This window comes from Nycticebus coucang, chromosome 12 (assembly GCF_027406575.1).
Source record: "Nycticebus coucang isolate mNycCou1 chromosome 12, mNycCou1.pri, whole genome shotgun sequence".
NCBI classification, from domain to species: Eukaryota; Metazoa; Chordata; class Mammalia; order Primates; family Lorisidae; genus Nycticebus; species Nycticebus coucang.
The window spans coordinates 82,198,239-82,223,435 of record NC_069791.1 but is presented as its reverse complement, the minus strand read 5'-3'; the positions used below and the strand labels follow the sequence as shown (position 1 = coordinate 82,223,435).

Sequence of the window (25,197 nt, the reverse complement as noted above, 5' to 3'; positions counted from 1 at the left end):
AACCTCCAACTCCTGGGCTCAAGCGATTCTCCTGCCTCTACCTCCCAAGTAGGTGGGACCACAGGTGCCCACCACAACGCCCGGCTATTTTTTGGTTGCAGCCGTAATTGTTGTTTGGCAGGCCTGGGCTGGATTCGAACCCGCCAGCTCAGGGGTATGTGGTTGGCACCTTAGCCACTTGAGCCACAGGAACAGAGCCTTATTTTTTATCTTTTGAGACAGAGTAGAGTAGAGTGGGTAGAGTGCCATGGCATCATCATAGCTCACAACAACCTCAGTCTCCTGAGCTCAGATGATCCTCTTTCCTCAGTCTTCCACATGCTGGGATTACAGGCATCAGCCATAACTCTAGGCTACTTTTTCTATTTTTAGTAGAGATGGAGTCTCTCTTTTGCTTAGGCTGGTCTCAAACTCCTGAACTCAAACAATCCACCTACTTCAGCCTCCCCAAGTACTAGGATTACAACCATGAACCCCTGAGCCCATCCCTAGCAGATACATTTTAATGTACATGAACAGCATATGTTTATAAAAATGGTCATTCTGTTAATTTCTTCAATTGGCATTAATTTGTAAGATCCATCCATATTGTCATGTGTACATATATATCCTTCAGCTTCATTTCTAGTATAGTTCCCCCTCAGGTAACCTTAGAAGAGGTGCCTCTTTGGGCCTTTCTTTCCTCGCACATCAAATGGGATTGGAAACTCCTGGCATACTGAATTCACAGAGGTTTTGCAAAGTACATGTGATTATAGAGATATATAGCCATTAAGAGCCATATAAGCCAGGTATGGTGGCTCACGCCTGTAATCCTGGCTCTCTGGGAGGCCAAAGCAAGAAGATTGCTACAGCTCAGGGGTTCCAGACCAGCCTGAGCAAGAGCAAGATTCCATCTCTACTAAAAATAGAAAAATTTAGCCAGGCCTTGTGGTGGGCAATTATACAGAGGCACCTGTAGCCTCTGGGGAGGCTAAGGCAGGAGGATTACTTGAACCCAGGAGTTTGAGGTTGCTGTGAGCTACACTGACACATGGATACCATGGCACACTAGCCCTTGTGACAGTGAGAGTCTGTCTAAAAAACAAAAACAAAAAACAAAACTGTCTAGGTGTGGTGGCTTATGCCTGTAATCCTAACACCCCATGAGGCCGAGGTGGGTGAATTGCTTGAGATAAGAGTTTCAGACCAGGGCGGCGCCTGTGGCTCAGTTGGTAGGGCGCCGGCCCCATATACCGAGGGTGGCGGGTTCAGACCCAGCCCCGGCCAAACTGCAAACCAAAAAATAGCCGGGCGTTGTGGCGGGCGCCTGTAGTCCCAGCTACTCGGGAGGCTGAGGCAAGAGAATCGCTTAAGCCCAGGAGTTGGAGGTTGCTGTGAGCTGTGTGAGGCCACAGCACTCTACCGAGGGCCATAAAGTGAGACTCTGTCTCTACAAAAAAAAAAAAAAAAACCTATAAAAAAAAAGAGTTTCAGACCAGCCTGAGCAAAAGCGAGGCCTCATCTCTAAAAAAACAAACAAAAAAAGCGGGTGTTGTAGTGGGCGCCTATAGACTCAGCTACTCAAGAGGCCAAGGCAAGAGGATCACTTGAGCCCAAGAGTTAGTTAAAGGTTGCTGTGGGATATAGGCCATGGCACTCCACTGAGGGCGATGTGAGTCTCTGTCTCAAAAACAAACAAACAAAAAAAAAAAAACAAAGAAAGAAAAAAACTCTGGACTGGACATGCATTGGCTCATACCTGTAATACCAGCACTTTGGAAAGCAAATGCTGGAGGATCACTGAGGCCAGGAGTTCAAGACCCAGCTGGGCAACATCGTGAGTCCCCCATCTCTACAAAAACAATTTTTTTAATTTAGCTGGGTGTGGTGATACATGCTTTTACTCACAGATACTCAGGAGGCTGAGGCAGGAAGATCATTTGCACCCACAAGTTTGAGGTTACAGTGAGCTATGCTCAGGCCACTGTGTTCCAACCTGGTTGATAGAGCTCAACTCTGTCTTAAAAAAAAAAACAAAAAGAAAAACCTGGAGTGGCGCCTGTGGCTCAAGGAGTAGGGCACTGGCTCCATATGCCGGAAGTGGTGGGTTCAAACCAAGCCCTGGCCAAAAAAAAACAAAAACCTAAAAAATAACCCAACATGGGCGGCGCCTGTGGCTCAGTGAGTAGGGCGCCAGTCCCATATGCCGGAGGTGGCGGGTTCAAACCCAGCCCCGGCCAAAAAAAAAAAAAAAAAAATAACCCAACATATTTATACATCTTTTTATTATATAGCCAACACGTGTTCTTTTAGACAGAGTCTCACTATGTCACCCGAGGTAGAGTGCCATGGTGTCACAGCTCACAGCAACCTCCAACTCTTGGGCTTAAGTGATTCTCTTGCCTCAGCCTCCCAAGTAGCTGGGACTACAGGTGTCTGCCACAACGCCTGGCTATATTTTGGTTGCAGTTGTCATTGTTGTTTAGCAGACGGGGGCCAGGCTTAAACCTGCCACTCTCAGTCTATGTGACCAGCGCCCTACTCATTGAGCTACGGGCACCAAGCCACCAATGCTTGTTCTCTTTAAAAATTTAAATGCAAATGAATTAGAAAAATTTAAATCTAGGCCGGGCACAGTGGCTCATGTTTGTAACCCTAGCATTCTTGGCGGCCAAGGTGGGAAGATCACTAAAGTTCAGGAGTTCATGACCAGCCTAAGCAAGAGCAAGACCTTGCCTCTACTAAAAAAAAATAGAAAAATTAACCAGGTGTCATGGTAGGCCCCTGTTCCAGCTACGTGGGAGGCTGAGAGAGGAGGATGGCTTGAACATAGGAGTTTGAAGTTGCTGTGAGCTAGGCTGAGGCCCTGGCCCTCTAGCCTAGGCAAGAGAGTGAGACTGTCAAAAAAAAAAAAAAAAAAAGAAAAAGAAGAAGGGCAGCGCCTGTGGCTCAGTGGGTAGGGCGCCAGCCCCATATACCAAGGGTGGCGGGTTCAAACACAGCCCTGGCCAAACTGCAACAAAAAAAATAGCCAGGCATTGTGGCGGGCGCCTGTAGTCCCAGCTACTCGGGAGGCTGAGGCAAGAGAATCGCCTAAGCCCAGGAGTTGGAGGTTGCTGTGAGCTGTGTGATGCCACAGCACTCTACTGAGGGCGATAAAGTGAGACTCTGTCTCTACAAAAAAAAAAAAAAAAAGAAGAAGAAGAAGAATGGCCAAGCCTTGGACCAGATGGAAATAAAGCTTTTTGCAAAGAAAGAAAGAAAAGAAAGGAAGGAAGGAGGGAGAGAAGGAGAAAGAAAAGGAGGGAGGGAAGGAAGGAGGAAAGAAAGGAAGGAAGGAAAGAAATCGCTTAAGCCCAGGAGTTGGAGGTTGCTACGAACTGTGATGCCACAGCACTCTACGCAGGGCTACAGCTTGAGGCTCTGTCTCAAAATAAATAAATAAATTTAAGTCAAGGCGCCAGGCAAAGTGGCTCACACCTATAATCCTAGCACTCTGAGAGGCTGAGGCAGATGGATTGCCTGAGCTCATGGGTTCAAGACCAGCCTGAGCAAGAGCCAGACCCCATCTCTAAAAGTAGCCAGGTGTGGTGGGCACCTGTAGTTTCAGCTACTCAGGAGGCTGAGGCAAGAGAATCATCTGAGCCCAAGACATTGAGGTTGCTGTGAGCTATGAGGCCAAGGTATTCTGGGAGACAAAACAAGACTCTGTCTCAAAAAAAAAAAAAAATTTAAGTGTAATATTACTACCTTGAAATAACCCCATTTTGGTTTTTATCCTTCCAGATTTTCTTCTATGCATGCACGTAGGTATACATACTATGTATACTTATAAAAATAAAGTCAAACTGGCTCGGCACTTGTGGCTCAAGCAGCTAAGGCGCCAGCCACATACACCTGAGCTGATGGGTTCAAATCCAGCCCGGGCCCGCCAAACAACATTAATGGCTGCAACCAAAAAATAGCCGGGCATTGTGGCAGGTGCCTGTAGTCCCAGCTACTTGGGAGATGGAAGCAGGAGAATCACTTGAGCCCAGGAGTTGGAGGTTGCTGTGAGCTCTGATGCCATGGCACTCTACCCAGGGCGACAACTTGAGGCTCTGTCTCAAAAAAAAAAAAACAAACAAACAAGGTCACACTGTAACTTTCTTAGGAAACCTGCTTGTGTCACTTCATATATTCTGTATACCTATGATAATAAATGCACATCGACATTATCTTTTTTTCATTTTTTTTTTTTTTTGTAGAGACAGAGTTTCACCTCATCGCCCTCGGTAGAGTGCCGTGGCGTCACACAGCACACAGCAACCTCCAACTCCTGGGCCTAGGCGATTCTCCTGCCTCAGCCTCCCGAGTAGCTGGGACTACAGGCACCTGCCACAATGCCCGGCTATTTTTTTGTTGCAGTTTGGCCGGGGCCGGGTTTGAACCCGCCACCCTCGGTATATGGGGCCGGCGCCCTGCTCACTGAGCCACAGGCGCCACCCCTTTTTTTCATTTTTTCTTCTTTACATTACATTCTGGTACATTATCATTTTTTTTTATTAAATCATAGCCGTGTACATTAATGTGATCATAGGGCACCATAAACTAGTTTCATAGACCATTTGACACATTTCCATCACACTGGTTAACATAGCCTTCCTGGCATTTTCCTAGTTATTGTGCTAAGACATTTACATTCCACATTTTAGGGTGATTCGTAATCTTCCCTATGATAAACAATGCTGAGCTGGGATGAACATGTTTGTGGTGGTATCATTGTGTGCTCGTCCAACCATTTCCTTGGGCTTAATTTCTGTAAGAAGAATTACTGAGTCAAAAGAAATTGGGCCAGACGCCATGGCGTGTGCCTATAGTTCTAGCTACTCGGGTGGCTGAGACAGGAGGATCGCTTGAGTCCAGGAGTTCTGGGCTGTAGTGCGCTATGCCAATCAGGTGTCTGCACTAAGTTTGGCATCAATATGGTGACCTCCCGGGATTTGGGGGCCTCCAGATTGCCTAAGGAGGGGTGAACCGGCCCAGGTAGGAAACAGGTCAAAACTCCTGTGCTGATCAGTAGTGGGATGGAGCCTGTGAATAGCCACTGCACTCCAGTCTGGGCAACATAGCAAGACCCCATCTCTTAAAAATAAAAAGGTGAGGCTCAGCGCCTGTGGCTCAAGCGGCTAAGGCGCCAGCGACATACACCTGAGCTGGCAGGTTTGAATCCAGCCTGGGCCTGCCAAACAACAGTGACGGCTGCAACCAAAAAATAGCCGGGCATTATGGTGAGTGCCTGTAGTCCCAGCCACTTGGGAAGCAGAGGCAGGGGAATCGCTTAAGCCCAGGAGTTAGAGGTTGCTGTGAGCTGTGATGCGATGGCACTCTACCCAGGGTGACAGCTTGAGACTCTGTCTCAAAAAAAAAAAAAAAAGAAAAAAAAGGTGAGGTGGCGCCTGTAGCTCAAATGAGTAGAGCGCCAGCCCCATGTGCTGGAGGTGACGGGTTCAAACCCAGCCCCAGCCAAAAACTGCAAAAAAAAAAAAAAAGGTGAAAAAAATTTTAAGAAAACAAGGGCAGCGCCTATGGCTCAGTGGGTAGGGTGCCAGCCCCATATACCAAGGGTGGCAGGTTCAAACCCTGTTAATCTGCAACAACAAAAAAAAGCTGGGCATTATGGTGGGTGCCTGTAGTCCCAGCTACTCAGGAGGCTGAGGCAAGAAAATCGCCTAAGCCCAAGAGTTGCAGGTTGCTGTGAGCTGTGACGCCACAGCACTCTATCAAAGGCAATAAAGTGAGACTCTTGTCTCTAAAATTAAAAAAAAAAGAAAATAGTATGTCGCGATGACTTCTAGGGAGCTGATTTGGGGAGTGGGAAGCAGGGGATGTTTTTCTTCACATGTTTTTATCTTTTAATTCTTACAGTAAGTTAACATGTTTTACTCCTATAACAAAAATTGTAAAATAAAGAAATGAATGTGGGAAAAAAAAAAAGAAAATAAAGAAAAGTCTATTTTTTGCTTTCCTCTCTGCGACTAGGTCTTAATCATGTTTGCATCTCAAGTTTCTAGCACATGGTAGATTCTCAATTGCTGTGTGGCCCACTGTTCATTTTATTCCCTTTGCCTGGAGTTCTTCATTCAGCCTCCAACCCAGCCAGGTCCAGGACTTTGCTGAAGTCCTAGCAATCCTAAAAGGATCAGCTCAAACGCTAACTTCTCCTTCCTTCATTATTTCTACTAGACTACAAGAATAATGGCCGGGGCCGGGCATAATGGCTCACACCTATAATACCAGCATTCTGGGAGACTGAGGTGGGTGGATAGCCTGAGCTCACGAGTTCAAACTCAGCCTGAGCAAAAAGTGAGATCCCGTCTCTATTATAAATAGAAAAAAACTGAGGCAAAGCCTCGCTTGAGCCCAAGAGTTGGAGGCTGCTGTGAACTATGACACCATGGCACTCTACCCGGGGTGACAGCTTGAGAATCTGACTCAAAAAAGAAAATAAAAGAATAATAGCTGATATTGTTTTTTTTTTTCTTCTAGAGACAAGAGTCTCACTTTGTCATCCTTGTAGAGGGCAGTGATGTCACAGCTCACAGCAACCTCCAGCTCTTAGGCTTAGGCGATTCTCTTGCCTCAGCCTCCAGTAGTAGCTGGGACCACAGGCGCCACCACAATGCCTGGCTGTTTTTTGTTTTGTTTTTTTTTGTAGAGACAGAGTCTCACTTTACTGCCTTCAGTAGAGTGCCATGATGTCACAGGACTCACAGCAACCTCTAGCTCTTGGGCTTCCACGATTCTCCTGCCTCAGCCTCCCGAGCAGCTGGGACTACAGGCGCCCGCCACAATGCTGAGCTATTTTTTGGTTGCAGTTCAGCAGGGGCTGGGTTTGAACCCGCCACACTTGGTATATGGGGTTGTCGCCCTACTCACTGAGCCACAGACGCCACCTGCCCCGCTGTTTTTTTGTTGCAGTTTGGATGAGGCCAGATTCAAATGCACCACCCTTGGTATATGGGGCCAGCACCCTACTCACTGAGCCACAGCCACCTCCCAACAGCCAATATTGTTTTGATAAGTGCTTTACACATATTAATCTTCAACCATCCAAATTAGATATTATCAATCCCTATTTTTCAGTTCAGGAAACAAAACTTAAGTAACTTCCCTAAGATCAAACAGCACTTAAGTGACAAGGCCAAGAATCAAACTCTACATGACTAATCTTTTTTTGAGACAGAATCTCAAGCTGTCACCATGGGTAGAGTGCTGTGGCATCACAGCTCACAACAACCTCCAACTCTTGGGCTTAAGACCCAACTCCTGGGTCCCAAGTAGCTGGGACCACAGGCACCCACAACACCCGACTATTTTTTTTTGGTTGTAGTTGTCATTGTTGTTTGGCAGGCCCAGCTGGATTGGAACCCACCAGCTCCAGTGTATGTGGCTGCCGCCCTAGTCGCTTGAGCTACAGATGCCGAGCCTACATGACTGATCTTTTTTTTGTTGTTGCAGTTTGGCCGGGGCTGGGTTTGAACCCACCACCCTCCGTATATGGGGCCGGTGCCCTACTCACTGAGCCACAGGCGCCGCCCTATATGACTGATCTTAAAGACAGTATTCACAGTGGCTCACATTTGTAATCCCAGCACTCAGGGAGGTCAAAGTGGGAGGATTGCTTGAGCTCAGGAGTTCAAGACCAGCCTGAGCAAGAGTGAGAGCCCCGTCTCTACTAAAAATAGAAAGACTAGCCAAGTGTTGAGGCAGATGCTTGTAGTCCCAGCTACTTGGGAAGCTGAGGCATGAGGATCGCTTGGGCCCAAGAGTTTGAGGTTGCTGTGAGTTAGGCTGACCCCACAGCACTCTATCCAGGGTGACAACGTGAGACTCTGTCTCAAAAAAAAATAGCAGCCATCTACAGAGAAATTCTGCTTGTAGACTGCAGTTTCAGCTGATTCAAATTCAAGTAGTTCCACCCTACCTTTCCTGATGGCCTACCCTGTAAATTTTATTTTTATTTATTTATTTATTTATTTATTTATTTTTGCAGGGTTGTTTTGGCCGGGGCTGGTTTTGAACCCACCACCTCTGGCATATGGGACTGGCACCCTACTCCTTTGAGCCACAGGTGCCGCCCAAATACACAAATTCTTTTTTTTTTTTTTTTTTGAGGCAGAGCCTCAAGCTGTTACCCTGGTTAGAGTGCTATGGCATCACAGCTCACAGCAACCTCCAACTCCTGGGTTCAAGCGATTCTTCTGCCTCCACCTCTCAAGTAGCTGGGACTACAGGTGCCTACCACACGCCAGGCTATTTTTTAGTTACAGCCGTCATTGTTGTGTGGCGGGCCTGGACTGGATTTGAACCCACCAGCTCAGGTGTATGTGGCTGGTGCCTTAGCCACCTGAGCCACAGGCGCCGAGCTTATTTTTTTTTTTTTTTTGAGACAGAGTCTCACTATGTCGCCCTCGGTAGAGTGTCATAGTGTCACAGCTCACTGCAACCTCAAACTCTCGGGCTTAAGTGATTCTCTTGCCTCAGCCTCCCAAGTAGCTGGGACTACAGGTGCTCGCCACAACGCTTGGCTATATTTTGTTATTGTTGTTGTTGTCATTGTTGTTTTGCAGGCCAGGGTGGGTTGGAATCCACCAGCCCTGGTGCATGTGGCCAGCACCCTAACCACTGAGCTACGGGTGCCAAGCCATGCCTTGTGGATTTTAGACTAATCAGTAAGTATGTGCTGATTGATAGGTTGCCCCTGTCTCTGTCAGTGTCTAACATCCATGCATACCAGGCACACAGAACACATAGATACATTCCTACAAACAAGAACTTTTCCTGCTCTTCCACACTATTTTGAATGGGTCCTTATAACTCCTTTGTGCCCTTATAGTTCTCTTATTTGTTTTTTAGAGACAGAGTCTCACTTTATTACCCTCAGTAGAGTGGCGTGGCGTCACAGATCACAGCAACCTCCAACTCCTGGGCTTAGGCAATTCTCTTGCCTTAGCCTCCCGAGTAGCTGGGACTACAGGTGCCCGCCACAACACCTGGGTATTTTTTGTTGCGGTTTGGCTGGGGCTGGGTTCGAACTCACCACCCTCATATATGGGGCTGGCGCCCTACCCACTGAGCCTGAGGCACCGCCTCTACGACCAGCCGGGCTTCGTTTCCAGTGTCTTGGCGCCCCGCCCCCCCAGTTCTCTAATTTTTCTTTCTTTCTTTATTATTATTTTTTTTGTAGAGACAGAGTCTTACTTTATTACCCTCGGTAGAGTGGCGTGGGGTCACAGCTTACAGCAACCTCCAACTCCTGGGCTTAGGCGATTCTTTTGCCTCAGCCTCCCGAGTAGCTGGGACTACAGACACATGCCATAATGCCTGGCTATTTTTTTGTTGCAGTTTGACTGGGGCCGGGTTCGAACCCGCCACCCTCAGTATATGGGGCCAGCACCCTACTCACTGAGCCACAGGCGCTGCCCTATTTATTTTTTGAGAGAGTCTCACTATGTCACCCTTGGTAGAGCGCTGTGGCATCATAGCTCACAGCAACCTCAAAGGGTGTAAGTGATTCTCTTGCCTCACCCTCCCAAGTAGCTGGGACTACAGGTGCTCGCCACAACACCCAGCTTTTTTTTGTTGTTGTAGTTGTGATTGTTGTTCAGCAGGCCCAGGCCAGGTTCGACCCTGCCAGCCACGGTGTAAGTGGCTGGTGCCCTAGTTACTGAGCCATGGGCATTGATCCTATTTATTTATTTATTTATTTTATTGTTGGGGATTCATTGAGGGTACAATAAGCCAGTTACACTGATTGTAATTGTTAGGTAAAGTCCCTCTTGCAATCATGTCTTGCCCCCAGATCCTATTTATTTATTTAGTGATAGAGTCTCACTTTGTTGCCCTCAGCAGAGTGCTCTGACGTCATAGCTCACAGCAACCTCAAACTCTTGGGCTGAAGCGATCCTCTTGCCTCAGCCTCCCAGGTAGCTGGGACCTGCCACAATGTCTGGCTATTTTTAGAGATCGGGTCTTGCTCTTGCTCAGGCTGATCTCAAACTCCTGAGATCAGGCAATCTACCTGCATTGGCCTCCCAAAGTAAGAGGATTACAGGTCTGAGCCTCCATGCCCACCTTAGTCCTCTTATTTTTTATTTATTTATTTATTTTTTATTTTATTGTTGGGGATTCATTGAGGGTACAATAAGCCAGGTTACACTGATTGCAATTGTTAGGTAAAGTCCCTCTTGCAATCATGTCTTGCCCCCATAAAGTCCTCTTATTTTTAATGATTTGTGTGCTCATCCCTTTAAACTGGTAACACCACAAGGACAAATATTGCAGGCGTTTCAACTCTGCATCCCAAAATCTTAGCTTAGCATTAAGATGATAATAAATGTGGATTACTATACAAACCAGTTACCCTCCCTATCTTTGGCAGAAGGGCTGAAGACAATTCCAGGTGCTCTCCCATCCCCAAAGGCAAGTCTGCCCAGAGTACCCATACTGGGACAGTATTCCTGGAGAGGTTACTCTACCTTTAGACTCCAGTTCAGGTCCCCATCTAATAACTTCAGGCTTGTCTTCGCAAAGTCTGAGCTATGACTGCAAATGTGTATGGTCTTGGGGCCTGTGTCTGTTGGAACACAGCCCCAGCCAGGGCCCCACTAGGATGGGAATTCTCTAGTCTCTCCTAGGCTTGACCTTTGTAGGGTTGTTGACCTGTCTCTAGTCTTTCTGACAACCTCTTTCTTTGTGTCTCTGTCTCTTTGTCGCTACTCGTTTCACAGACAGCAGTCTTTTGTTCTTCTGCCCCTGGGCCTGTTCCTCTCCAGGCTCCCTGCCTCTTTTTCTCATTGCTCCTCAGACTCTGCTTCAGTGACTTTACATCTCTTATCTGTTTCTACATCTCTTTGTTTCTAGCGGCCAATCTCATGCTCCGGTATTTTTGGTGGGTCGCTGTTCCCTCATTCTCCCTCGCCTTACGTCCTCTCTGACTCAGGGTTCTCAGGTGAGGATTTTGTTGTCTCTGGCTCAAATCTCCGTTCCAGGTCGTGGGTGCGATTCCATCTGCCTGCCTCTCCTCCGCGGCATTTACCAGGTGTCTGCCTCTAGCTCTGCTCCTGCCTCGGTCTCCCCAAGCCCAGCCCCCACCCCCGGCCCTCGGCCTCTACGACCAGCCGGGCTTTGTTTCCAGTGTCTTGGCGCCCCGCCCCGCCCCATCTGGGGTCTCCGCCGTCCTTTGTCTGCCTTGGTCTCTCCCACATCCCCTTCCCTGGGTCAGTCTTTGGATCCCTCTTTCTTTGTCTCTCACGGACCCGAGTGGCTGGCGCTATCAGCTAGCCTGGGAGGTCAGTGCGAATAGCCTGCGACACAGCAACAATTTGAAAGTCTTTGGCCCTCATTGCCCACCTGCAGCCCAGGAGGCACACGGTTAATACCACAGAGTTCGTGCCACTGTCCTCGGCTTAGAGTAGCCCTTGCGGCCGCACTCAGGCACCCGCTGGCCACCGAGCTCTCGCCAAGGCAGGCAGCCCCCACAGGCGCGCAGCTCCTCCAAGGTCCTAGAGCGGCTCTGTGCGCCCAGCGCTTCCGCTTCCCGTCCCCGCCCCCGGCAGCCGCCCCCGGGACGCCTGGGTCCGAACCCCCTCCTGGTTTGGCTCGTAGCCCGCATCCCGGAGCTGTTGGCGGCTTGGGCATCCGCACCCCGCGGAGGGGCTCCGGAGTGCGCCGGCGTGGCGGCGCCAGAGGCGGCCGGCAAGGTGAGAGGGGAGGTTGCGAGCCGGGATGAGCGGGTGTAGGGGCGGCCGGCGGCGCGGGCAGGGGTCACCGGGAGCCGCGCCCCGCGCTTAGAGCCTACAACCCGACGCTGCCCGGTGCGGGGGCCGGCCGGCAGAGGGCAGCGGCAGAGTGTCACGAGCCACACATGGCTGTGTGACCGCAGGATTATGTGGCTGTCCTCTTTCTCAGGGTGGTGTGCGGGCGATGGAGCGCGCGGCGGAGCCCTGGGACCCGGATCTCCGTGGCCCGGATGAGAGGCAGCAGCTGAGAGGTGTCCGCACAGGTGAGGGCCGCGGCCGCGCGCCACGATGGACAGGTAATGGTGGGGTGGGGTCTCCGGTGCTGGGTTTTGCAGCGCTGAGACCAAGAAAATTCGGACTGGAGCTATGCCGCTGGGGGAGGAGGGGAGCAAAACCCGAGGGAAGGAGCCTGCTTTTCTGAGCACCTACTGTGCGCTAGACTTTAGGGGCATCTTCTCAGGGACTCTCTCCCTCCCCCACAGTCTTCACCATGCTCCCTGCCTCTGTCCTACTTCAGGACTCTTTCTGTCTCCTGGCAATTGCAAGAGCCTCCCTTCTGTCCTTTTCACTCCAATAATGTACCGTGCAGCCAGATTGATCTAAGTCCAGATCTCATCCTGTCTCTCTTCTCAAAAGCTTTTTGTAGCTCCTCTCTGTCTAGTGTCCTAGTGTTAGGTCCAAACCTTACATGCTCAGCCCTGCCTTCCATTCCTCTTCCTGATTTCTCTTTGCTCTGCTGTTGGGTGCTGGTTCCCATCTCCTTATCTCTTATCTCTCTTGTGATAATATGATTATTCTGAACCCACAATTATAATTATTGATACTTTACCTTATTTCTCCTGCCAATTTAAAGCATCTTGGATAAGTGTCTAGGTCCTCTTAGGGTACACACAGGTGACTAAAGTAATAAATTACCTAGAGCACTAATATAACAAGGTGCAACAGAAAGTAAACCCTATATTTTCCAAATATAGACACAACAATGTAGTGATTAACACAGGTGTCAGACAAAAGTGAGTTAGAAACTAGGCTTTGTTACTTTCTAACCTTTATAATCTCCAGCAAGTAACTTAAATCCTCAGAGTCTCTATGCCTATAAAAATAAAATAAGAGGCCAGGCACAGTTGCTTACCCCTACATTCCTATCACTGTGGGAGGCTGAGGCAGGTGGATTGCTTGAGCTCAGGAGTTCAAGACAAGCTTGAGCAAGAAAACCCTGTCTCTACTAAAAATAGAAAACCTTGCTGAGCATCATGGTAGGTGCCTGAAGTCCCAACTACTTGGGAGGCTGAGGCAGGTGGATCATTGAGCCCAAGAGTCTGAGGTTGCCATGAGCTTTAGTGACGCCATGGCACTCTATACAGGGTGACAGAATGAGACTCTGCCTTAAAAAAAAAAAAGAAGAAGGCTCAGTGCCTGTGGCTCATGCGGATAAGGTGCTAACCACATACACCTGAGCTGGTGGGTTTGACTCCAGCCCAGGCCTGCCAAACAACAATGACGGCTGCAACCAAAAAACAGCCGGGCGTTGTGGCGGGCACCTGTAGTCTCCGCTACTTGGGAGGCGGAGGCAGGAGAATCGCTTGAGTCCAGGAGTTGGAGGTTGCTGTGAGTTGTGATGCCATGGCACTCTACCCAGAGTGACAGCTTGAGGCTGTGTCTCAAAAAAAAAAAAAAGAAGAAGAAAAGTAAAATGAGGATGGTGGCGGTACACATAGCTCAGTGGGTAGGGCGCCAGCGATGGCGGGTTCAAACCTGGCCCAGGCCAGCTAAAGCAACAATGACAACTGCATCAAAAAACAGCCAGGCATTGTGTAGTCCCAGCCACTTGGGAGGCTGAGGCAAGAGAATCGCTTAAGCCCAAGAATTGGAGGTTGCTATGAGCTGTGATGCCATGGCACTCTACCTAGGGTTATATAATGAGACGCTGTCTCAAAATAAAATAAGGATGGTAATAGTATAATTTCATAGGCCTCTAAGACTAATAATGCTTAGTTCAATGATTGACACGTATTAAGGGTATAGTAAAAGGAAATTGTTATTGAGAGACACAGATAAGTGCTCTAGAACTTTAGAGGAGAGAGAGTGAGAAAGATAGATTCTCATGACCACAGATTGTCAAAGAAGTCTTCCTGGGGTATATATTATCAAAGACAAGGGCTAAGCCAAAGGGCAGGGTCTACAACTCCCCCTTTTTTCCCCAGGTCTAGGGAGTAAGAATGTGGAGCTTTCTCAAATGGATAAGTATGAACATACATCACAAGAGGATGACTTGGGGTTCAAAGAAGAAGATTTGGCCTCAGGTCATGAAGTGGGAAATGCTTCCCTCAAACCCGATGGCATCCACACATGGGATGACTTATGGGTCCAGAGAGAGGGGCTAGGAAAGCCTCAGCCTCGGGATAAAGGTCCCCGCCTCCTGGGAGAACCACGGTGGGGCCAGGCTAGTAGTGATCGGGCTGCTGTGTGTGGTGAGTGTGGCAAGAGCTTCCGGCAGATGTCAGATCTGGTAAAACACCAGCGGACCCACACAGGGGAGAAACCCTACAAGTGCGGGGTCTGTGGCAAGGGCTTTGGGGATAGCTCTGCCCGTATCAAACACCAGCGAACTCATAGTGGTGAGAAGCCCTACAGAACCCGGCCACCAGCCCAGGGCCCCCCAAAGATTCCTCGGCCCCGGATCCCTGCTGGTGAGCGCCCCACTATCTGTGGTGAATGTGGCAAGAGCTTTCGACAGAGTTCGGACCTGGTAAAACACCAGCGGACACACACAGGTGAGAAGCCCTACAAGTGTGGCATCTGTGGCAAGGGCTTTGGTGATAGTTCTGCCCGAATAAAGCACCAGAGGACACACCGAGGGGAACAGCCCCCTCAGCCAGTGGTGCCCCGACGGCAGCCCTCTCAGGCAGCCACAGCAGCTGTGCAGGGACCCAAGGCCCAGGACAAGCCATATATCTGCACTGATTGTGGCAAAAGGTTTGTGCTTAGCTGCAGCCTCCTGAGCCACCAACGCAGTCACCTGGGGCCCAAGCCCTTTGGCTGTGATGTGTGTGGAAAGGAGTTTGCCCGGGGCTCAGACCTGGTGAAGCACCTACGGGTGCACACAGGAGAGAAGCCCTACCTCTGCCCTGAGTGTGGCAAGGGCTTTGCTGACAGTTCTGCCCGAGTCAAGCACCTCCGCACCCACAGTGGTGAGAGGCCTCACGCTTGCCCAGAATGTGACCGCACCTTCAGTGTCAGCTCCACCCTTCTTCGCCACCGCCTCACGCACATAGAGCCCCAGGACTTCAGCTTCCCAGGCTACTCCCTAGCTCCTCTAATCCCCAACCCTCCCCCACCTCCTCTTGGCACAAGCCCCCCGCTGACTCCTCGAAGCCCTTCACACTCAGGTGATGGGCCCTTTGGCCTTCCTGGTTTGGAGCCGGAGCCTGGGGGCCCCCAGGCTGGGGAGCCACCACCACCATTGGCAGGTGACAAACCCCACAAGTGTCCTGAGTGTGGGAAGGGCTTCCGCCGAAGCTCTGACCTGGTGAAACATCATCGTGTGCACACAGGGGAGAAACCTTACCTCTGTCCTGAATGCGGCAAGGGGTTTGCCGACAGCTCGGCCCGAGTCAAGCACCTGCGCACTCACCGTGGTGAACGGGCCCGGCCCCTACCACCGTCCACTCTCCTGCGGCCACATAACCCACCTGGCCCAGCACCCATGGCCCCTCGACCTCGAGTTCGGGCCCAGCCTTCTGGACCTAGCCAGCCCCATGTGTGTGGCTTCTGTGGGAAAGAGTTTCCCCGGAGCTCTGATCTGGTCAAACATAGGCGCACACACACTGGGGAGAAGCCATACAAGTGTGCAGAGTGTGGTAAGGGTTTTGGTGACAGTTCTGCTCGTATAAAGCACCAGCGTGGGCACCTAGTCCTAAGGCCCTTTGGGATAGGGGATAGTAGGGGAAGGCCCCTCAAGGAGGAACAACCAACAGAACTGGAATGATGGGGTCGGGGAGGGTGGGGCCCAGGTGACCAAAGGGAAGGCATCTGCTTAAGCAGAGAAGAAAGGGCCTGGGACAGGTGGTGGGAGGGAGAAGGGGGAGAGATGGGAGAAAGGAGTGAATAGATAGAAATAGGGATTGGAGACAATAACCTTGAAGCTCAGGAAATTGTCCTGGCTGGGCTCAGTCAGGACCTTGCCAGTATGGGCTGTACTCCCAGCTTCTAGATCACTGCCTAGCACACAGTAGGTACTCAGTAAATACTTATTGAATAAATAAACTGGCCTTAGTCTGAAGACTTAACACTGAATTCTTGCTGCCTCTTTAATTTATTAAGAATAGATTTCTCCCACCCTTGCCCTGGAAGACCCACACCCTGAAGCAGGGTTTGACCTTAAGAGCTACAGCAATGGAACTTCTGAAGGTTAAGGTGATGGAATGAGGCAGGGGCATCTTGATAATTCTGTTGAAGCAAGTATTGCTGTGTGGTAGGCAGTACTCACCCCTAACCTCAGGCCACTACACCTGGCCTTAGCCAGGAAGGGCATTCTTGGACAGATCCCAGACTTATGTTCCCTCAAAGATTCCAACCCACCCTGACACCTGAACGCTGGTAGAGACAGAAGGAGCATTCATGGTATCTAAACTGGATGCCAAGCCCAGATCCTAGTGGACATCAACAGACAGACCAGCTGGCTGGGAGAAGGACAAGCATGGAGTGAGAAGGGGGCTGAAAGGCAAGGGAAACTCCAAGGCTCAACCGCCACATTAAAACGTATCTCCTTGCCAATAAACTGCTTTGTGTCTGAGGCTTTCACTGGTGTGTGTGTGTAAGTATACATGTTACACGTGTGTATGCAGGCATGGCAAGGGTTGAGAAAAGCAGATTGCTATAGGCAAAGCCCTCAAGCCACGTGTAAGTTTGTGTGGGTCCCTTGTCCACTGAGCCCATTAAACAAAGGTTGTCTTTAACATAGCTGGCTTTGTGGTGCCTACATCTGGTTCCAAGATAGCCGCCAGCTCCATTAACTGATTTCCTCAGGCGTAAGGTCTGGCTGACCACAGGCACCACCCACACCACAGCGTCAAGCACGACCCTTAAAAGGAAAATGTGATGTGCGGTGGAGGGAGCGTAAGCGACATGGAAGAGAGATAGCTTGTTCAGTGATCGCTGTTGCTATGGCGACGGCTACCCTGCGAAATGTAGCGGACTAGTCTGGGATGAGCACAGAAAGTCCCGATGCTTCATGCACTTTCTACAGTTGAGCGATCCTGAGAAGACCGGCTCCCTAAGACCCTTTTTTATGTATCGAGAAACCTGTCATTTGGCTGCACAGCCCAAAGAAAGAGCAAAGAACGTGCCAATCACATTTCTCTGCGACTCTTGGGTCTTTGGGAACAGGATCCAATTCATAGCGTTTTCTGAGAGCACCAGTGGGGAGGAAGGAGAGAAAGAACTGGCCTGATTGGCCAAAGACAAAAAAGCGAGGGCGATTCACCGATCTAAGCAATGAAGCACACAATGGATTTGCAAATTCGCCAGTTGTGACATCTCAGTTTTCCGTAAGGGACTTAGTCCCTGGACAGAATTTTCTCGCGAGATCTTAATCATTGGCCTGTTACCCAGAAACCCTTGAGGTCTCCTACTGTGAAGTTTCTCCTGATCCTCCACCTTTTCCAAGTTCCAAGTTCGTAGAACTTTATGATCAGGATTGGGTCCCTTGACACCTTCCTCCGTTATTGCACAGGAACCTATCGTCCTGGATAGCGCCCTTTGGTGTTTAGGAGATGCTCCCGCGGTTTCCCTCTCTTCCCTACCAGTTTGACCTCCAAGCTGAGTCGCAGTGAAGCTGGTAAAATTACATTTGGTCATGTCACTCCCTTATTAAAAACCCTGCCGTATCTCTGTACATGCTCTCTGTAAAACATAATTCTTTCATTGGCATTCAACGCCTTCTACATAGTGAGATTCTGTCTCAAAACAAAACAAAACAAAGAACTTATGTGTAGTTTCAGTCCTGTGCTTTTTTTTTTCTTTTTTTGAGACAGAGCCTCAAGCTCTCACCCTGGGTAGAGTGCTGTAATATCACAGCTCACAGCAACCTCCAAGTTTTGGGCTCAAGCGATTCTCCTGTCTCCGCCTCCCAAGTAGCTGGGACCACAGGCGCCCGCCACAACGCCCGGCTATTTTTTGGTTGCAGCTGTTATTGTTGTTTGGCAGGCCCAGGCTGGATTCTAACCTGCCAGGTCAGGTGTATGTGGCTGGCGCCATAGCCACTTGAGCCATAGACGCCGAGCCAATCTGTGCTTCTTAAATATTGTTTCCTTTCCCTGGAATGCTCCTCCACCCCCACCACACCCCTTGTTAACCTCTCTTGTCAAAACATTTCAAGCAGTAACTTTCTCCCAGAACCCTTCCCTGACTCTCCAGCCTGTATTAGAATTCTCTTCTCCAACCAACCCTTACCTGGAGCATATGGAGCTTCTTGGTCCCTCACTCAACAGCATTAACTACTTACTGCAAGGGCCCTGAGGATAGAGAGATAAGACAAAGTCGTGTGCTTAGTTTTAAAAAATTTATTTGGGCTCTGCGCCTGTAGTTCAGTGGCTAGAGCGCCAGCCACATACACTGGAGCTGTCGGTTTCCAACCCAGCCTGGGCCTGCCAAACAACAATGACAAGTAGGACCAAAAAATAACCGAGCGTTGTGGCAGGCCCCTGTAGTTCCATCTACTAGGGAGGCTGAGGCAATAGAATCCCTAAGCTCAAAAGTTTGAGGTTGTTGCAAGCTGTGAAGCCATGGCACTCTACCCAGGGCGACATAGTGAGATTCTGTCTCAAAAAAAAAACAAAAACAAAAACAAAATTGTGGTGGCGCCCTAGCTCAAGCGGCTAAGGCACCAGCCACATACACCAGAACTGGCAGGTTTGAATCTGGCTGAGCCTGCCAAACAATGACAACTACAACCAAAAAATAGCCGGGGGTTGTGGTGGGCACCTGTAATCCGAGCTACTGGAGAGGCTGAGGCTAGAGAATCTCTCTCTCTCTCTTTTTTTTTTTTTGAGACAGAGCCTCAAGCTGTCGCCCTGGGTAGAGTGCTCGAGCATCACAGCTCACAGCAACTTCCAACTCCTGGGCTCAAGAGATTCTCCTGCCTCCGCCTCCCAAGTAGTTGGGATTACAGGCACCCACCACAACGCCAGGCTATTTTTGTTGTTGTTATTATTGTTGTTGCAGCCGCCATTGTTGTTTGCTGGGCCCGGCCTGGATTTGAACCCGCCAACTCAGGTGTATGTGGCTGGCGCCTTAGCGGCTTAAGCCACAGGTGCCGAGCCAAGAGAATCTGTTAAGCCCAGGAGTTTGAGGTTGCTGTGAGCTGTGACTCCATGGTACTCTACCCAGGGTGATAGCTTGAGGCTCTGTACCCCTCCACCCCCAAATTAAAAAATTTATTTATTTGATTTAATTGATTTTTTTTTTTTTTAGAGACAAGGTCTTGCTCTTTTGCCAAGGCTGAAATGCAATGATTCCAAATAGCACAGTGATAGAATCAGATTACTGATTCGCCCAGAAATCAGTAATTAGTAACCAGACCAGGAAATATGTCCCTCCCAGGAACTATTGAACAGACCAATCCCGGTCTCCCTCAATCCTTGTCTCCTTGGTTCTTTATTTTTTTTATTTTTATTTTTTTGTAGAGACAGAGTCTCACTGTACTGCCCTCGGGTAGAGTGCCATGACGTCACACAGCTCACAGCAACCTCTAACTCTTGGGCTTACGCGATTCTCTTGCCTCAACCTCCCAAGCAGCTGGGACTACAGGCGCCCGCCACAACGCCCGGCTATTTTTTGTTGCAGTTTGGCGGGGGCTGGGTTTGAACCCGCTACCCTCGGCATATGGGGCCGGCGTCCTACTCACTGAGCCACAGGCGCCGCCCCTCCCTGGTTCTTTAAATCCCCATCCGCCATAACCCACGTGTGGAATTCCTACCTGATTTCACCCCGCGTGCATCCAGGTAGAATAAAAGCCACATTTGACCACACACAACTGGACTCCGTTTTCCTTTCCTCTCCTGCCCCAGAATAATCTTTCATCTTTAGGTCCATAACTTGTCATATGGTGCCGTGACTCAGACAGAGAGAAGCCCCTTTGAGGGGCCAAAGTATATCCCATCGGACCCAGTTGAATGAAGCTGTCTTCCCACGAGACAAAAAGAAAATGGAGTCCCGGTGTATGTGGACAATTCCACCTGGCGCAGGTGGGTGAACTCAGGAAAGGAATTCCACGCGTGGGTCATGTCGGTTGGGGATTTAAATGGTTAGAGCGGCAGGGATTGATCCCTCCACCGCTTCCTCGGAGGGACATACACTGGATTTTTTTTTTTTTTTGCAGTTTTTTTTTTTTTTTGGCTGGGGCTGGGTTTGAACCCGCCACCTCTGGCATATGGGGCTGGCACCCTACTTCTTTGAGCCACAAGTGCCGCCCTGGATTTTTTTTTTAATTTTTAAAATTTTTTTTTGAGACAAGAGTCTCACTTTGTTGTCCTTGGGAGAGTACGGTGGAGTCACAGCTCACAGGAACCTCTTGGGCTTATGCGATTCTCTTGCTTCAGCCTCCCGGGTAGCTGGAACTGCAGGCGCCTGCCACAACGTGCGGCTATTTTTTTTTTTTTTTGCCTGTTGCAGTTTGGCCGAGGCCGAGTTTGAACCCACCACCCTCAGTATATGGGGCGGGCGCCCTACCCACTGAGCCACAGGCGCCGCCCCCTCAACTGGCTTCTTCCAGTCCTACCTGGGCGGGTCAGTAATCTGATTCTATTATTATTCCTCCTCCCAAATCACAGTAAAAGGTGAAATAAAATACAGGCAGCAATTGAAGTCCTTAGTTCTTATGAGGGTCGACACTCTGGACTGGGGACACGGGGCTGCAACGCGGCGCCTTCACCTACGCCATGGCTCGAAATGCAAAAAAGGCCGTGATGGCCTTACCAAGACTTTGCCAAGCTTACCTGAAAGAGGGAACAGTGAAGGAACAGAGATCCTTCCTTGCCTCAGAATATAAGGAGCTGCCTACAGCTGAGAAGTGGAGACAACAGATTATTGGAGAGATATCTAAAAAAAAGTGCTTCAGGGTGGCGCCTGTAGCTCAGTGGGTAGGGCGCCGGCCGCATATAATGAGGCAGGCAGGTTCAAATCTAGCCCAGGCCTGCTAAAACAACAATGACAACTACAACAACAAAATAGCTGGGCGTAGTGGCCGGCGCCTGTACTCCTAGCTACTTGGGAGGCTGAGACAAGAGAATTGCTTAAGCCCAAGAGTCTGAGGTTGCTGTGAGCTGTGACACCATAGTGCTCTACGCAAGACAACAGTTTGAGACTCTGTCTCAAAAAAAAAAAAAAAAAAGTGCCTCAGATTCAGAATGCTGGTTTAGGTGAATTCCAAATTCCTGACCTGAATGATTAAATTAACAAGCTGCTAAGGGAGAAAGGATACTGGGAAGTCTGGAGAAAGGAGCTGGGTGGTCCTGATTATGGAAACGTTGTGGGTGGTGCCTGTGGCTCAGTGGGTAGGGCTCTCGCCCCGGTATAACGAGGGTGACAGGTTCGAACCCTACCCTGGCCAGCTAAAACAGCAGTGGGAACTGCAACAAAAATAGCTGGGCATTATGGCGGGCGCCTGTAGTCCCAGGTACTCAGAAGGCTGAGGCAAGAGAATCGCCCTAGCCCAAGAGCTGGAGGTTGCTGTGAGCTGTGACACCACAGTACCACAGTACTCTACTGAGGGTGACAAAGTGAGACTCTGTCTCAAAAAAAAAAAAAGCTATTTCTTTAAAAAAAAATATTGGCCCTAAAATGCTGGATAATGAAGGGAAAGAAGTCCCAAAAAGCAGCAAAAGATTTTCCTGGTGTTAGAGAGTTATTTAAAAAAGAACCTTTTCATCCTCCCAGAAAAATACATGCTCATGAAGGCAATTGATTTTGAGTACTATTACCTAGATAAACATGATGGTGTTACTGTGCCTTTGGGACAGGAAAATGAAAAGAAACTTAGAGCCAAGTGAGTAGAAAAGTGGGAAGCAGAGAGGCCTGGCTGGAAGAAGAAGAAGAGGAGGAGGAACATCTATGCTGTCACCTAGGAGGAATAGGATGAGGAAAGCAGCCAGGAGAAAGGCGGGGATGACAGGCAGCAGAAAAGTTCATCAGTCACGTGCCTGTGCAATTGCAGCAAGAGTTTGAGGAGGCAGGCAGAGCCTGTAGTTCAGTGAGTAGGGCATTTGGCATACACGGAGGCTGGTGGGTTCCAGCCCAGCCTGGGCCAGATGAACAACAAGGACAACTGCAATAACAACAAAAAAATAACCTGGAATTGTGGCGGGTGCCTGCAGCCCAGCTACTTGAGAGGCTGAGGCAAGAGAATCGCTTAAGCCCTAGAGTTTGAGGTTGCTGTGAGCTGTGAGCACTCTACCCAGGGTGACAGCTTGAGGCTGTCTCAAAAAAACAAAAAACAAAAAACAGAAAGGAAAGAGAGATTGAGGAGGTGCTTCTTGAAGGAAGAAAATGGAACTCCTCCAGAAGCAGGTGAGTGAGACCCTACAGGCCCAGAGTGAAAAAGCCAAAAGGCCTCCCTAAAAGGCTATCTAGGTGCTGAACATTTTAGCCATTGGTTTTGTACAAATATTTTGCTACTGTATGGATCCATTTATTTTTTTTTTGGAGTGTGTAAAACAGCAGTTGCTAACTGGCTGCATGTGTTTCATTTCTTTTTTTTTTCTTTTTTAGAGACAGAGTCCCACTTTTTGCCCTTGGTAGAGTGCGGTGGTGTCATAGCTCACAGCAACCTCCAACTCTTGGGCTCAGGCGAGATGCTTCAGCCTCCCAAGTAGCTGGGACTACAGCGCCTACCACAATGCCTGGCTATTTTTTTGTTGCAGTTTGGCTGGGGTCAGGTTCGAACCTGCTACCTTTGGTATAAGGGGCTGGCGCCCTACCCACTGAGCCACAGGCACCGCCCAGTCTTCCAGATTTTCAAATGGCTAGCTCCTCGTCATTCAAGGTTCATCACAAACGTTATTTCCTCAGAATTGCCTTCCCTGTCGACATTAAAGAAGCCTCCCAAATACAGCTACTCCCTATTGGATCATCCTTTCCTGTTTTCGTCATTGCACCTATCATTAACCTGAAATTACCTTGTTTATTTACTTATTTGTTTACTTTTTTTCTCTTTTTAAAAACAATTTTATTAATTTATTTGCAGTTTCTGGCCAGGGCTGGGTTTGAACCTGCCACCTTTGGCATATGGGACCGGCTCCCTACCCCTTTGAGCCACAGGTGCCACCAAAGAATTTTGTGTGTGTGTGTGTGGTTTTTGGCCCAGGTTGGGTTTGAACCTGCCACCTCCAGCATATGGGGTCGGCGCCCTACTCCTTTGAGCCACAGGTGCCACCTTTTCTCTCTCTCTTTTTTTTTTTAAGAGACAGAGTCTCACTTTGTCGCCCTTGGTAGAGTGCTGTGGCATCACAGCTCATAGCAACCTCCAGCTCTTGGGCTTAGGCGATTCTCTTGCCTCAGTCTCCTGAGTAGCTGGGATCATAGGCACCAGCCACAATGTCCGGCTATTTTTTGTTGTAGTTTGGCCAGAGCCGGGTTTGAACCTGCCACCGTCCGTATATGGGGCCGGTGCCCTACTCACTGAGCCACAGACGCTGCCCCACTTTTTTTTTCTTTTTTTGAGATAGAGTTTCACTTTGTCACCCTGGGTAGAGGGCCCTGGCATCATAGCTCACAGCAGCCTCAAACACTTGGGCTCAAGTGATTCTCTTGCCTCAGCCTCCCAAGTAGCTGGGACTACAGGTGCCCACCACAAAGCCTAGCTATTTTTATTTATTTTTTTATCTTTATGTTTTTTGAGATAAGAGTCTCACTATGTTGCCCTCGGTAGAGGGCTGTGGTGTCACAGCTCACAACAACCTCAAACTCTTGGGCTTAAGCAATTCTCTTGCCTCAACCTCCCAAGTAGCTGGGAATACAGGCGCCTGCCACAATGCCTGGCTATTTTTTGTTGCAGTTGTCATTATTGCTTAGCTGGCCTGGGCTGGGTTCGAACCTGCCAGCCTCGGTGCATGAGGCTGGCGCTGTAACCACTGTGAGCTGACCCAAGCCTGGCCAGAAACAGGGTCTCCCTCTGGCTCAAACTGGTCTCAAACCAGTGAGCTCAGGCTCTGGGGAAGAGTCAAGGTTTGAGTAAGTGTAATCTCACCATCCAAATTATGCCCTGAGCTCTCCCCAACTGAGGTCTGGGTTTGAGTCCTGGCTCTGCTACCAATTTCCTCATGTAACTTCATTCCTGAGAAATAATTTGGTGATGAGCACAAGCTTGAACTCTGCTGCATGGCAGCTACATGACGGAGCAAATTATTTAATTTCTCTAGGCTTTAGTTTCCTCATTTGTCAAATGGAGATAATATAGGAATTGTAAGCCCTTACTGAATGTTATTTCTACTTTGCTTCATCATTTCTGAATCTTAGTTGCCCCATTCATAAAATGAAAGAATTAGATATCTCCTTATTCAAAATAAGTAGGAAATACAGGTTTGTATATGAAATTCACCAATTTTTTTTTTTTACATTTTTATTTTATTTATTTGCAGTTTTTTTGGCCGGGGTCGGGTTTGAACCCGCCACCTCCAGTATATGGGGCAGGTGCCCTACTCCTTGAGCCACACACACGGCCCCCAATTTTTTTTTTTTTTATAGAGACAGAGTCTCACTTTACCACCCTCAGCAGAGTGCCATGGCGTCACACAGCTTACAGCAACCTCCAGCTCCTGGGCTTAGGCAATTCTCTTGCCTCAGCCTCCCAAGTAGCTGGAACTATAGGTGCCCGCCATAAGGCCTGGCTTTTTTTTGGTTGCAGTTTGTCTGAGGCCAGGTTTGAACCCACCACCCTTGGTATGTGGGGCTGGCACCCTACTCACTGAGCCACAGGCACAGCCCAAAATATACCAATTTTTAGTGTTGTATGAAAGGAGAGAAGGTTAGCACTCCCCTGGACAAGGATGGAAGAGGCCCTCGGGCCTGACAACATGCATACAGGTAAGGCATTGCCACTTACTTCGTGGCATCTATCATTTTTAATAAATAAATAAATATGGCTCAGCGCCTGTGGCGCCAGCCACGTACACCTGAGCTGGCTGGTTCAAATCCAGCCTGGGCCCACCAAACAAAAATGACAGCTGCAACCAAAAAATAGCCAGGCATTGTGGCAGGCGCCTATAGTCCCAGCTACTTGGGAGGCGGAGGCAGGAGACTTGCTTGAGCCCAGGAGGTGGAAGTTGCTGTGAGCTGTGATGCCACAGCACTCTACCCAGGGCAACAGCTTGAGGCTCTGTCTCAAAAACTAAATAAATAAATAGTATATTACAACTTAAAAAAAATACCAATTTTT

General features: G+C 49.2%; 1 protein-coding gene, 1 non-coding gene and 1 pseudogene across 2 annotated transcripts; all 3 read left to right on the top strand.

Moving 5' to 3' along the window:
* The first annotated feature begins 11,594 nt into the window (after positions 1–11,594).
* Positions 11,595–16,039, top strand: ZNF48 (zinc finger protein 48). Its single transcript, XM_053555055.1, has 3 exons — positions 11,595–11,726; positions 11,935–12,028; positions 13,970–16,039. Exons 2-3 carry the CDS (start codon positions 11,950–11,952, stop codon positions 15,751–15,753), a joined length of 1,863 nt encoding a protein of 620 aa, XP_053411030.1. The 5' UTR covers positions 11,595–11,726; positions 11,935–11,949; the 3' UTR covers positions 15,754–16,039.
* Positions 16,040–20,704: 4,665 nt separating this feature from the next.
* Positions 20,705–22,382, top strand: LOC128562012 (pre-mRNA-splicing factor ISY1 homolog; annotated as a pseudogene).
* A 2,382-nt stretch (positions 22,383–24,764) lies between these two features.
* LOC128563036 (U6atac minor spliceosomal RNA) lies at positions 24,765–24,887 on the top strand. The gene has a single exon (XR_008373706.1). It is a non-coding gene; the product is annotated as a U6atac minor spliceosomal RNA (small nuclear RNA).
* Positions 24,888–25,197: the final 310 nt, after the last annotated feature.

Coding starts and splice junctions, on each gene's coding strand:
- ZNF48 (XM_053555055.1), top strand. CDS start 11,950: ATGGAGCGCGCGGCGGAGCCCTGGGACCCGGATCTCCGTGGCCCGGAT. Junction 12,029..13,969: donor GCTGAGAGGTGTCCGCACAG/GTGAGGGCCGCG, acceptor TTTTTTCCCCAG/GTCTAGGGAGTAAGAATGTG.